The 14,513-nt window shown below is 30.5% G+C and overlaps 1 protein-coding gene across 1 annotated transcript; it reads left to right on the forward strand.

Moving 5' to 3' along the window:
- Nucleotides 1-10,715: 10,715 nt before the first annotated feature.
- On the forward strand, nt 10,716-11,312 carry LOC129741211 (galectin-3-like). Its single transcript, XM_055732920.1, has 2 exons — nt 10,716-10,721; nt 10,797-11,312. Exons 1-2 carry the CDS (start codon nt 10,716-10,718, stop codon nt 11,310-11,312), a joined length of 522 nt encoding a protein of 173 aa, XP_055588895.1.
- The last annotated feature ends 3,201 nt before the right edge of the window (nt 11,313-14,513 follow it).

The raw sequence follows: 14,513 nt of genomic DNA on the forward strand, positions 1-14,513 counted from the left end.
AGTACACGGAGGAGCAGATTGAGACGGTTAAATCACAGTGTCGGTGGATGACCAAAAAATACCGCGGGACGTCATTCGTTCTGGCTGGCTGGCGTACCTTGAGGAGAAAAAGATACCGTTCGTGTCGTAAGATCGTAACCCACCAAACTTGCCCCAGTGCCGCCCAATAGAGGATTTCTTTGGCTCACTCAGTGCATTTTTTTGAAGGAAATACATTATGTTATTAATAAGAAATATTAAAATCGATGGAAAAAAAATAAAAAAATTTTTATATGTGATTGAAAAAATTCTCATTTATTATTTAACATCCGTTATAATGAATTGTACGTCAACTGATGACGCCCCAAGCAAGAGGAGCTACGAATAAATATGTTGTACATACGTCGTATAAATTTAAACTACACGCATGCAGGAATAGCAAAATCATTGAATGTGACCAAATCAACAGTCACCAAAGTTATATAAGTAGAGAATATCGACTACAAACGTGTATGTAGCTTAAAAACATTTTGGACTTATAAGAAGGTAGTGAATCCAAATCGTAGCGATAAGCAAAACCTTCTAGCAAAAACAAAATCTCGGAAGCTGTTCACGACATTGTTGACAAAGTTGATTGCGTGATGAGTGACGACGAAACCTACGCCAAGGCAGACTTCAGACAGCTTCCTGGATGAAAAAGATTTTTTTTTTTTTTATACGGATGAGAGAGGTGGTGGCAGGTGAACATTTTCAAGCATATTAAACTATCAAAGTTTGCCATGAAAAATCTCGTTTGGAAAGCTTTCTGTACCTGTGGCTTGAAAAACGACATTTTCGTTGAAACAGGGACCGTCAACCAGGAAATTTACGTGAAACAGTGTCTTCAAAAGCGTTTGCTTCCTTTCGTACAAAATAAACATGACTATGTTGTTTTGACTGGATTTGGCATCCTGCCAATATGGAAAAAAGGTTATTGAGTGATTGGTCGCTTACAACATTTAGGTTATGCTAAAAGATAGGAAGGGTTCCTAACACACCAGCATTACGCCCAATCGAAAAATGTTAGGCGATAGTGAGCAGAATCTCAAGAAGAACCAATAAACTGTTGGCAGCGAGAAGCAGTTCAAAGCAAACCTAAAGTTTACTACAAGGATTTCATAGTGTTCAAAATTAAGTATTACATTACATTAGCGATAGCAACTTGTTTCCACACCTCAAATTCCTTAACCGGGAGAGTACTCATTTTTCAATGAGAAATTTGGTATTTCTACTCTGAACTTCTGGCAACACTGTTGTGCTAACACGAACCTAGTTTGAGTAGTCTCGCTTAGCCGTGTGATGATGTAAAAATTTGACAAATGTTTACATCATGACAGTACAAATGTCATTTGTACTGTCATCATCATCACCATTGTTCTATTGTTCTAAGCAATCATCAATTACGAATTGGACATAGCAAGAGGAACCAAAACAAACAATTTTTGGTTCTGCTCGTGGCAGCAGAAATCCTCTGCTGCTGTTACTAAAGCCGATCGTCTTTCTGCCTGAGGAACCGATAGGAAACCGTAAGTTTCAACAAATAGAAAATTTTAAAATTCCAAAATGAATAATTTAGTGTGATAATGAAGTAATTGGAAAACTCATGTTGAGAAATGAAAACGAATCTGTTATCTGTTAATAACCACATGCTGAAATACTGCATCACTCAATTTTAATTATTTAATACGGTGAATGTAAGGTAAATATCAACGAAATTTTGCACACTTTCTCATTGATGTATTTTGTTTACATGCTGTCAAACTCGTGTTATTCGATTCAACGAAAATGGAGGTGAATAAAAGCGAGTCGAGAGAACAAATTCTTTCCAAACACTTGAAATTTCCTCACCTGTCGCACCGGCAGTTTGGAAAAATGTAGAACATTCATCATTCAACCGTCTCCAGAATGTTGAAGCGGTTCAAAGAGCGGTTGACTTTGGACCCCTGCACAGGAGCAAAACCGGAAGAAAACCGGGACCGGAGAACAAAAAGACGGAGGGAAAGATGAAGCGGATAATTATAGCAAATCCCAACGTCTCAAGCCGTGATTTGACTAAATAGATCGACTTAACGCAGAGCTACGTCTAGAATGCAACGAAGAGAACTTCCCAAATCGCGATGAGTGGCAACAATCGACGGCTAAATAAAACTCGGGCAAGGAAGCTCTACGAGAAGATGCTGACAAAATATGGCTGCTGAGTGATGGACGACGAAACGTATATAAAAGCCGATTTTAAGCATATTCCGGCGTTGAAGTTTTTCAGAGCAAGTTTGATGTGGACAACAAATTTAAAAAGGAAAAAAAATGTCGAAGTTCGCTTTCAAACATCTCGTTTGGCAGGCCATCTGCTCTTGTGGACGGAGGAGTGAGCCTTTCGTGACAAAGGGCACAGTACATGGCGAGATCTACAAATCTGAGTGCCTCGAGAAGCGCCTTGTGCCGTTCTTGCAGCAGCACGACGAAGCTCCACTATTTTGGCCAGATTTGGCATCGTGTCACTATTCTAAAAGTGTCCTGGAGTGGTATGAGGCCGATTCTGTCCATTTTGTTCCAAAGGACATGAGTCTTTTTTGCGCCCGGTGAAGCAGTACAATATTCAAGCGGGAATTTCGGAATAGCAAGAAGACAGTCAAAGACGAAAATTCGTTCAATTTTACACTCAAAGCTTCATCGATTAACTTTTCTTTTGATTTTTGAAGTAAATATTTGTATAAAAATACCCGAACATTTTGGTTTGATTCTAAACATTATAAGAAAACTGACATGACATTTTCGGTGTCACAATAATTTCGCGTTCGCCCTTTATGAGTATAGAATGTCTTCTTAATCCGTAGGAAAGAAACCAAACAACTGGCGTACTCAAGTAACACAGAGTAAAACAACCAGCATTATTAAGTTTTATAAGAGTTTCATTATAGCATTTTATATGCAGCTAGTTTTATATTGGTTTTTTGGTGGTCATTAAAATTTTTTTTGGATTCTTGATTCAACCATCTGTTTTCAGGTTGTTCTGAAAATGCAAATAAAGCTCTTACTAATCATTATGGTGGTCGGATTTACCGGTTTTTTTCAAATCCGGTATTTCGGTATTTGTTATTTATAAAACCGATAAAACCGGTAAAACCGGTATTTTTAAAAGTACATCGAATTCATGAAAAGGTTTCCTCAAATTGCAGTAGTAATGGCATAAAATGTTCAGAATTTATAACGCAATAGATTCAGCAACATTTCCAATAAAAAAAATGATATTGTGCCTTTAAATTATTCCTTTGTCATAAATCTATCATCATCCTCATAATAATTATAATATTTATCATCTTCATTTTGTTATTATAATTTCTATGTGAGGTTGCGGAAATTCTAGAAGTTTCATATTATTTTTTACGAGTTTTTGTCCTATACAGTATTCATTCATACAGTATAACAGTATGCATATTTAAAAACAGATTTTACAGATTTATTAAAAGTTTATATAGCCTTTAATGAAAATGATATGGAATTGGTATACAAAAAGATTTTTCGTCAAAACAACGACTTAACTAATAAATAAACAAAACTCAAAAGACTGTCACAAAGTTTTTGGTTGACTCTATCCCCGCAACCAAGCTAGTGACCGCATTAAGTTTGCGCTTCCAAAAATAAAACGAACTAATCGAAATAAAAATTCATAAAAAAAACCAGTCAAAATTCAGCAAAAATTTAGTTGTTTGGATCTGATCCATACGCTTTTTGTTGCTATAAAACTGTTGCAAATTTATAAAAACTTTGTTACTGCTTTATCTGGAAAAATACAATGCTTCAACAGCGTTAGAAATAAAAACAACAGAGTTCCATCAATTACCTTGAAAATATTGACAAAAAAATTAATACAAACAGTCTAACATGTGTTTGTTGAAAGATTCGTTAGAACTGAAGTTAGAATTGATGTTAACATGTGTTTAAATGCTGACTCTGCTGAAACATTTTATGTTTTGAAACAAACTAGGAAGTTTCTAATCAGTTTCCAATATTTTTCGTTTTAAATTTCAAGTTTGTGAAAGCCTGGCACCGCTTAGAACGATTTTGATAAACATTTTTGCAAATTTTATCAAATTCCAGCTTTTCAATGAAAAATTCAGTGAATATTGTGAAGCAAACTTAAATTTCTTGTAGCTGTATCTTTTTTCAGTCATTATAAATTTGTACAGTCTTTAAATGTTGTGGAGCGTCAGTTCGATAGCTGAACTGAAATTTGTAAAGTTACATGAAAAAGCTTTAATTCCTAAAGTTACATCGACAAGTTTTAGCAATAATCAAATATCACATAAACCTTGCAGTAAGGTTTATTGAGCTTGGATTTTGAAGCTAATTGAACAAAATTTGAGTATTTGTACTCATAAATATTTGGTCTAAAAACGTTTAGCTGTGTCAATTTTAGAATGCCAAATAATGATGAGAAATTTACCGGAAATACCGGTTTTTTACCGTCCCAAAAGTCGGTATTCCGGTATTGAGAAAATGGACGGTTTTACCGGTTTTACCGGTTTCGGTAAAACCGGTTAGACCACCCTACTAATCATACTGTTGTTTTGAAGGATGTACTAAGGGGTTTTCCCTCCTTTCCCATGCTGATTTTTCCAAGTAAAACTTTCACTGTGGTAACGAAAAATTTCTTGAACTTAAAAGGTGATCAAGACTAAGTGTAAACAAGCAAGTCAAAAAATGTTCTCGCCTCAGGTGGAATTTCGTTTAAAATTACTGTAGGATTGAGACATTTTATTTTACGACATTATAGGACGCTAACGAATTGAAACTAATTTTTGATTATAAGTTTCGATTTGCAATTCAATCAACCTTTCGCATTGAAACTTCAAAATTGCAATTCAAAAACTCTACCTCGTTTTTAAAATGGGTTTTTATTAAAAAGTGTAACTAAACAAGTTGAGAGTTTGAAACCAATCATTTCTCAAAATTTATTCACTAATTTTATACATCAACAAGTCATGTAACAGGTGTTTACCACTAACTATGGTCATCATAATTAGCTCAACAAAAGTCCAAAACCTAGTATCTTTTTCTTTATTACAAAAATTTTTGATTTTCAAAAAATCGTTTCATTACAAATGTTATGCTGATATGAATTATTCTTTAAAAAACCAATTTCATTCTCATTTCATTCTTTTCTTTTGTGTTTTTTATTTTTTTGAATGCTCAACATCACATTCAAACAAGTTTTGATAAATTACACAAGGCCAAAAAATTGATATTCTTCTAAGGTGCAAAAAAATGAAAGCTACTTTTGACTAGTTTTGGTGCCCTTAATCTAAATATGCAATTTTTCTATCAGCTATTGTTATTGAAATATCTTTGGAAAATAGAGTAAATTCCTGCATTTTTTGAAAAAAAAAATTAAACAAAAACATAACATTTTAAAATAAAAGTTTAAAATCAATTGTCAACTTCCTTCCAATTTGAAGTTCTGCGAAAAAAAAAGAAGTTTTCTATTTGTTAACTTTTCCCCAGATAACTAAATTTTAAGGAAGTTTGAAACCGAATTAAGTTTTGAATAAATCTAATCGTTTTGCGGATTTCAACAAATTTAATAAGGAGATCAAGTTTTTTTAAATCTTGCTGCATTAATGTCAGAACTATTTGTAATGATACTTTCCCAAATTTGTAAAAACTGTGGAATTTTATTTAAGCTAAATATTATCCCTTAATTGAATCAGAATCAGATATTTTCTTAAATGAAGATTTGTTCATGAATCAATTATCAATTATTGATATCACCTTAAACTTATACATTTTAAAACTTATAAAGTTTATATCATAAAAACTAACGGTGATAGACCAAATTTGACAAATAAAGCCAAATCAATCTAATGAACATTGACGTTTGAAGTGTTTTATGAAAAAAAATCCTTCCTAAATATTTAGAAATCTTTACTTTTCCATCCAACAGAAGTAAGAAACTATATTTTTTTTATTGAAAATTTAGATGCAAAGGCTTATATTATCAAAACATAAACACAAACACAAATTTATTAAAAATATTTCTAAAAATACAAAAAGTTTAATTTAAAAATTTTGTGATTTACACAAAAACTTCAATTTAAAACTTCAATTTAAAATTCGATAAATTTATTTGAAAATTTAAAAAAAAATAGAATTTGTTTTAATTTTCAAATAAATTCACCGAATTTGAAATAGAAGTTTTTATGTTTAATGTTTAAACAAATTTGCCAAATTTTAAAGTCAAACTTTTTATATTTTTAGAAATATTTTAAATAAGTTTGTGTTTGTTTTTTATTTTTGAATTTTTTATGTTTAAATAATATTAGCGTTCAAATCTAAATTTTCAATAAAGAAACACAGTTTCTTACTTCTGTTCTTTCCAAGACCCAAAGTTTCAATTAAAAGTGACAAAACCGTCAATTCTCTAAATTCTGCGATAGAAAATTTATAAACTTTTCATTTATTTTTAAACTGCGACCCAGAGATGGGTCTTGACTCAAACATTCAGTCAGCGAAACTTTTTTTTTTGTAGAGAAATGAATTCAACTGTGTTAGTTGAAATTTCAGGGCTGGACATAATGAAAATTAATGTTGAAAAACATGCGAAAAATATCCACCTTGTCTCCCGGCAGGACTTGAACCCACATCTTTCGCCTCTCCGGGGCCCATGTATAAACATTCTACTACAGGAGACAAGCTTTTCATTTATTTTCATTTTATTCAATCGCTTCAAAGATCATGATTTTTTAATTTACCTTTGATAAATTCGAAAAGATATTTCAAAACAACAAGTTTCAAGTTAAATACTAAAGCGCAATGTTAACTTTGTATTTGCTTTGAATATATTTATAAAATGAAAATACTTATAACAAAATTGGAATTCATTATTTAACTTTTTTATCAGTTTCTTATCGATCATTCATGACATGACATGTACTTTGTCAGTATACGAACAAATATATTAAGTCATGGTTTTGAACTTGGGAAATGAACTTTTTTTGCCTTTTATTATGATTACCGAAATAATTTTATTGTTGAAAAAAGTTTTATCTCTCAATTAGATCACTAAATATTTTCTTCTTTTTTTCAAAATACATTATCATCAACACATTTCAAATCGTGATTAAGTTTTTTTTTCAATGTCAAAACACTACAGTGAAACATTGCAATCAACCCTTAAATTGAAAAAGAAATACAGAAATGTTAATTAAGATTAATATTCAATAACAGTTATTATTATTTTCCTGGACATTTTTTATCATGGATATTTTTTTTAACTGATCTGACATTTTTTTCAGAATTGATTTTATTTTTAAATATCTGTGTTTTTAAAACATTTAATGGAAATTCGAAAACTAGTCTGCTTAGAATTTATTTTAAAGCAAATTCTGGATCAAAATACATCAACCTTATTTTGAAATAAAGTGTCATTAACTTACCGGAAATTCGAATCGATTCGATACGATACTTCTATTATAATTTGTTTTGAATAGTTTGATTTAATTTATCAGTAGAGTTTTTAATTTTTGAGTTCGTGTATTAACATGAGTAAGACAAAGGCGTAAGAAATTAATTTCCTTATTAATTGTGTATTTTTGGTAGTGTTTTTATTTTCAGCTAAATTTGAATTTCGAAAACCCCCCTAATGGAAGGGTCCTTTGCACAGGCATGAGCTCCAACAAAGTTGTGCTGCCCCTTCAAAAAGCTTACATTTTTACTTGGTTTGTGATAGACACGATTTAGAAATTTAAAATATACTGAAAAGATCTGTTCTAAATGTGTATAAGTATTTACGATATATGTATTTTCATTTTCCATCATTCATCAGATGTGTCTTGAATCGCAGGTCGTCGTGTAAGATAGGTTTTGAATAAAACAATATGCAAATTTATGAACTGGAAAATGAAAAATAATTATCAAAAAATGAGAAAACTGGCTTAAGTAATATAGTTAAGTTAATATAATAATGATTTACATTCGAGTTACTGTAATCTTTTTGTTTGAAAACAACAATCAATTAAATAAATTTTATATTTAAATCAGCAGCTTTGCAACCCGAGAACACCATTTTTTTTGAAAATTTTTTACTGTTTCATGTAACTTTTGTAATTCTCCCGATGATGTGATCAACCAGTTCCCACAAAATACTACTCTGAGTATTTGTATTTTCAAATCACAATGGTTTTTTTTATTATAAATAAATCTTTTATCATAGTTCCAAAACATCACAAGCGTTCGAATTCATATTCACCACAGATTTTCTTAAATGTTCATGGAACAATATGCAACGATCCTGGGGTGGCAGCAATGTGTTTCGGGGCCTGAGCATTCGGCATCCGGACGTAGTTGTTGTAGTTCCAGCCATAGTTTCCGTAAGGCATTCCCCACGCATTGGCTCGATTTGCCACTGGATTGGCATTGTAAGCCCCAGGATATCCATTGACATTTGCACCTGGCCAGCTCCATGGATTGACCGGACCATTCGGGTATCCACCATAGGGTTGCGCACCATAGGGAGCTACTCCGTAAGGATTGAGGGCATACGGATTGGCTCCGTAAGGACCGGCTGCAGCATACGGATTTGGACCGAATGGGTGGGCTCCATACTGATTTGGGCCATTCCAAGCGTTAGGCCAACTATTCCAGCCAAAGGGACTATTGACACTGTAAGGATTGACGTGAGGATTGTTGGCAAACGAGTTCCAGAGACCGCTAGCCCAACCATTGGGATTGGACCACGCTCCAGGATGTCCGTTGTATTGGCCGCAGACTGCTGCCAGGGCCAGCGAAAGTACAAATAACACCTGTGAAGAAAGTTATTTTTGAACATTATTCAAATGGGTAAACCTTAAGAGATTGTTTAGTTTTACCTTCATATTAGAATTGGTAATCAGCTAACGACTCGAAATCCCAAGAGGGCCAAAGTTGAACTGTGATACCTACCCAAGGGAAGAACGAGTTTTATAGCATCCAAAAATTTTTGGCGCAGATCGTCAGTTAGGGTTCCGCCATCATTAGATACTTAGCATCAAGCCTTTACCGCGTAAAATCGATAATTGCCCGTGGCTGCCCAAACAGAAGCACCAAACAGACAAGAAGGTCGGCTGACATATGAACTGGCCGTTAATGAGCTCAGCCCCAGCCAAAAGGCGTCAAATATGAATTTTGCTCCAAAAAAAACTTCTCAACAAAAAAGGAACAATTTTTAATTACCTCGGCCAATCGAGTCGATTGGGTGGCGAAAATTTGCTCCCACTGATTAACGGAGCATTTGGATCGGAAGATCTAAATCTAATGACATCGCATGGGCCTAACCCTTTATTGGGCTTTTTTTTTCTCAAGTTGCTATAAAAAATCATAACACATTTATGATTTGTTTTGCTTTGGAATCATCCAAACGTTAAATGGATTTATTGGTACCCACTAGATTTATACCCTTCATGATGAACTGACCCTTTCAGACCGGTGAGACTTGAGAATGATTCATACTGGAAAGTCCAATATACAAGAACAATATCTACTGTTCTTGGCATGTAAATTAGACTGAATCGATTGGGGTCTCAAACTATCTTAAAAACTTTGTTTAGCTTACATAAGACTTTTTGCAGAATTTCCTTTAAGGTTTGAATAAGAAAATTCAGCATTTTGTTCGGAAATGATTTTTTACTCAATAATTAACCCCGAACTAATGATCTCTTCAGATTAAGAAAACGAATGATGAATTGCAAGATTTTTATTACTCAACTGTTCAAAATCCTTCAAAAACCAAAAATTTAAATACGGTACTTAACCTGAATGACAAGAATGACAAAAATGACAAAAATGACAAAAATGACAAAAATGACAAAAATGACAAAAATGACAAAAATGACAAAAATGACAAAAATGACAAAAATGACAAAAATGACAAAAATGACAAAAATGACAAAAATGACAAAAATGACAAAAATGACAAAAATGACAAAAATGACAAAAATGACAAAAATGACAAAAATGACAAAAATGACAAAAATGACAAAAATGACAAAAATGACAAAAATGACAAAAATGACAAAAATGACAAAAATGACAAAAATGACAAAAATGACAAAAATGACAAAAATGACAAAAATGACAAAAATGACAAAAATGACAAAAATGACAAAAATGACAAAAATGACAAAAATGACAAAAATGACAAAAATGACAAAAATGACAAAAATGACAAAAATGACAAAAATGACAAAAATGACAAAAATGACAAAAATGACAAAAATGACAAAAATGACAAAAATGATAAAAATGACAAAAATGACAAAAATGACAAAAATGACAAAAATGACAAAAATGACAAAAATGACAAAAATGACAAAAATGACAAAAATGACAAAAATGACAATAATGACAATAATGACAAAAATAACAAAAATTAAGTTAAGTTAATTTTAGTTAAGGTAGGTAATATGATATCAATTTTCAATAGTTTAAAAAAATGGTAATTAAGTCAATGTCAACCGAATTTTTCGGTTGCCTAGTTGATGATGTTCAACTGCATGAAATTGATTTTACACTTTGCAGGTCATCTTTCGATTGGAGAGCAAAGTTGATGACCCCCGATCAATCGTTCTACAATTGGTATAAAAATCATTATGGTTTTCTTCAGTGATCACAGTTCGGCTTCAGTTCTTCAAGCATACCATCTCATTTATTAACAAATCTTAACAATGAAGGTATTTATAGAAAATTGGATTTTTGAAATTGAATTGAAGAATTTTTTTTTAATTTTTAAATATTGTATTTTTCAGTTTCTTGTCATATTTTCGATGGCACTGGTCGCTGCTGTTTGTGCTAAGCCAGGGGCGTATCCCGGGGCTTGGCCGAATGCTCGAGGTTTAAATGGTTATCCCTGGAATGGAAGACCGAATTATCCAAACAGTCCCTTTGGAAGATCCGGATGGAACAACGTTGGTCCGAATCCAGTGGGTTTGGGATTGGGATGTGGACCTCATCCTTACGGACCAAATGGCGTCCATCCTTCATCATATCCTGGCCATCTTGGGTGGACCCCAAGCGGAATTTCTCGTGGTCCACTTCCATACGGATTCAATGGACCTTTCAATGGACCATTCAATGGAGCATACAACGCACCGTACGGGGGCGATTATAATGGGCGACCTTTTGGGGCTTACAACGGACCATTCAATGGTCACAACGCTCTGGCAAATCCTTGGGGATTGAATGCTGGAAACTTTGGCTTTAGTCATCAGTCGTCAGTTAAGCATGTTGCTGCCACTCCCGGATCTCTGCATATTGTGACATAAGCTTCTTCAATGTGAAGGCTCTTATAACGTGGAAAGTTTTCAACATCGTTATGAAAAATAAATCTTTTTTTGTTTGCAATTGCCGTTACTTTTAAATTGTTGGATGTCAAACATTTTTTTGTTGAGAAAATTGTCCGTTGTTTCGTATGTTTTGGTCCCCCATCGGTAGCAAGGTCGATCCTATGTCTATGTGGCTTGGCCTTCGAATTGCTTCTAGAGCTTCCACGGATGATAGTTCGTCGAGGGAAGGCATCCAACCTTCAGAGACCTACAATGGTTGTCAATCCACTGCGCTTGCAATAGTCTCTTCAGGTTATCCCCAGATGCATTCTCTCTGAAATATATGATTATTCATACAATGAAACACATCTTACCTGTCGGCAACTTATGGGATTCGAACCCAAAAGTTTTCTTGCCAATATCGGGAATCGAACCCAGTACGCCTGGGTTACCAGACTTGCGCCAGCCTTTCCCCTAGAATACCTTAGCGCTCAAAGTTATTCCGTTGTTTCTTGTGTTCATAATGTGAAAATCTGAAGCATGAACACCAAATATCGACATGGAAGAAGCATTATAATTTTCATACAAAACACGTTAATTAAGCTTTTTAAGCTGAAATATGAAAAGTATAAGAAATTTATTACAAAATCTTTTTTTTTTTAATTCTCAACCAAAAGTTTGAGATCACCGCTAAGTTTGTTGTACCGACACAAATCTAGGGATCATGTTTCTTAATCATTTTATTTCGTAGTTATCTGACAGATTTTTGGTTGAGCAAGGCAAAGTTCTACAGTGATTTATTATTTGGCAATAACTTAAGTAACTTTCAAGATATGTTTCATCTTGAGAGAAGTGATTTCAAAGCTTTGACTGGGAGTGTTAAAATAGGTGCTAGAAAGGTTGACAGCGAAACACAAATTTCGAATCTGCTTTCAAGGATCTTCTTCAATCTTAATGAATCTACATTCTACTAGAAATTTTTCTCGAAGCACTCATATCTTGATAAGTTATAATTTTGATAGGTTTTTTTCTGTTCAATATCAAACTATGCTATCTGAATGAGATATTATCTTGAAAAGAGCATATCTAAAATTGAAATAATTTAGCTATGATCGCATAGATGTTTTGATATAATTTGAGATATTTTAACATCCTACGAGTACTGAATAATAACTCATTTAGATAGGACAAAATTAGTATCAAAATATCTCATCTTGATATAATTTAATTTTTCCCTCCTGATCGGGTCTCGTTTAATTTTGTTTGATCTTTTGAATCTGGTTAAATGTTGATTTTTTGTAAAATTCTTTAATATTCTCGAGCTTTGTATGAAATATTGAACTTTTGTGCAACTACTGCATTTTTTAAAGTATTTTTGGTTACTATTATGTTACTTTTTTTGAATAAATTTTAAAAAAACTCTAAGTTTGATTTTAAATTGAGAGACATTTTGTAAAATTTTAAGTCTATTTTTTTTAAATTTTTTTAGAAGCGGTTTTGTCAATTTTGTTGTTAAAATCAAAATTTTTTGTAAGTTTTGTACATTTTTAAATTTTTGTCATTTTTTTAATTTTTGTAATTTTTGTAATTTTTGTAATTTTTGTAATTTTTGTTATTTTTTAATTTTTGTTATTTTTTGTAATTTTTGTAATTTTTGTAATTTTTGCAATTTTTGTAATTTTTGTAATTTTTGTAATTTTTGTAATTTTTGTAATTTTTGTAAGTGTTGTAATTTTTGTAATTTTTGTAATTTTTGTAATTTTTGTAATTTTTGTAATTTTTGTAATTTTTGTAATTTTTGTAATTTTTGTAATTTTTGTAATTTTTGTAATTTTTGTAATTTTTGTAATTTTTGTAATTTTTGTAATTTTTGTAATTTTTGTAATTTTTGTAATTTTTGTAATTTTTGTAATTTTTGTAATTTTTGTAATTTTTGTAATTTTTGTAATTTTCGTAATTTTTGTAATTTTTGTAATTTTTGTAATTTTTGTAATTTTTGTAATTTTTGTCATTTTTGTAATTTTTGTAATTTTTGTAATTTTTGTAATTTTTGTAATTTTTGTAATTTTTGTAATTTTTGTAATTTTTGTAATTTTTGTAATTTTTGTAATTTTTGTTATTTTTGTAATTTTTGTAATTTTTGTAATTTTTGTAATTTTTGGAATTTTTGTAATTTTTGTTAATTTTGCAATTTTTGTAATTTTTGTCATTTTTGTAATTTTTGTAATTTTTGTAATTATTGTAATTTTTGTCATTTTTGTCATTTTTGTAATTTTTGGAATTTTTGGAATTTTTGTAATTTTTGTAATTTTTGTAATTTTTGTAATTTTTGTAATTTTTGTAATTTTAGTAATTTTTGTAATTTTTCTTATTTTTGTTGTTTTTGTAATTTTTTTAATTTTTTAATTTTTTTAATTTTTGTAAATTTAGTAATTTTTGTAATTTTTGTCATTTTTGTAATTTTTGTAATTTTTGTAATTTTTGTAATTTTTGTAATTTTTGTTATTTTTGTAATTTTTGTAATTTTTGTAATTTTTGTAATTTTTGTAATTTTTGTAATTTTTGTAATTTTTGTAATTTTTGTAATTTTTGTAATTTTTGTAATTTTTGTAATTTTTGTAATTTTTGTAATTTTTGTAATTTTTGTAATTTTTGTAATTTTTGTAATTTTTGTAATTTTTGTAATTTTTGTAATTTTTGTAATTTTTGTAATTTTTGTAATTTTTGTAATTTTTGTAATTTTTGTAATTTTTGTAATTTTTGTAATTTTTGTAATTTTTGTAATTTTTGTAATTTTTGTAATTTCTGTAATTTTTGTAATTTTTGTTATTTTCGTATTTTTGGAAAATTTGTAATTTTTGTCATTTTTGTAATTTTTGTAATTTTTGTAATTTTTGTAATTTTTGAAATTTTTTTAATTTGTGTAATTTTTTTAAAATTTCGTCATTTTTGTAATTTTTGTAATTTTTGTCATTTTTGTCATTTTTGTAATTTTTGTCATTTTTGTTATTTTTGTAATTTTTGTAATTTTTGTAATTTTTGTAATTTTTGTAATTTTTGTAATTTTTGTAATTTTTGTAATTTTTGTAATTTTTGTAATTTTTGTAATTTTTGTAATTTTTGTAATTTTTGTAATTTTTGTAATTTTTGTAATTTTTGTAATTTTTGTAATTTTTGTAATTTTTGTAATTTTTGTAATTT

Source organism: Uranotaenia lowii, chromosome 2, assembly GCF_029784155.1.
Source record: "Uranotaenia lowii strain MFRU-FL chromosome 2, ASM2978415v1, whole genome shotgun sequence".
Lineage (NCBI taxonomy): Eukaryota > Metazoa > Arthropoda > Insecta > Diptera > Culicidae > Uranotaenia > Uranotaenia lowii.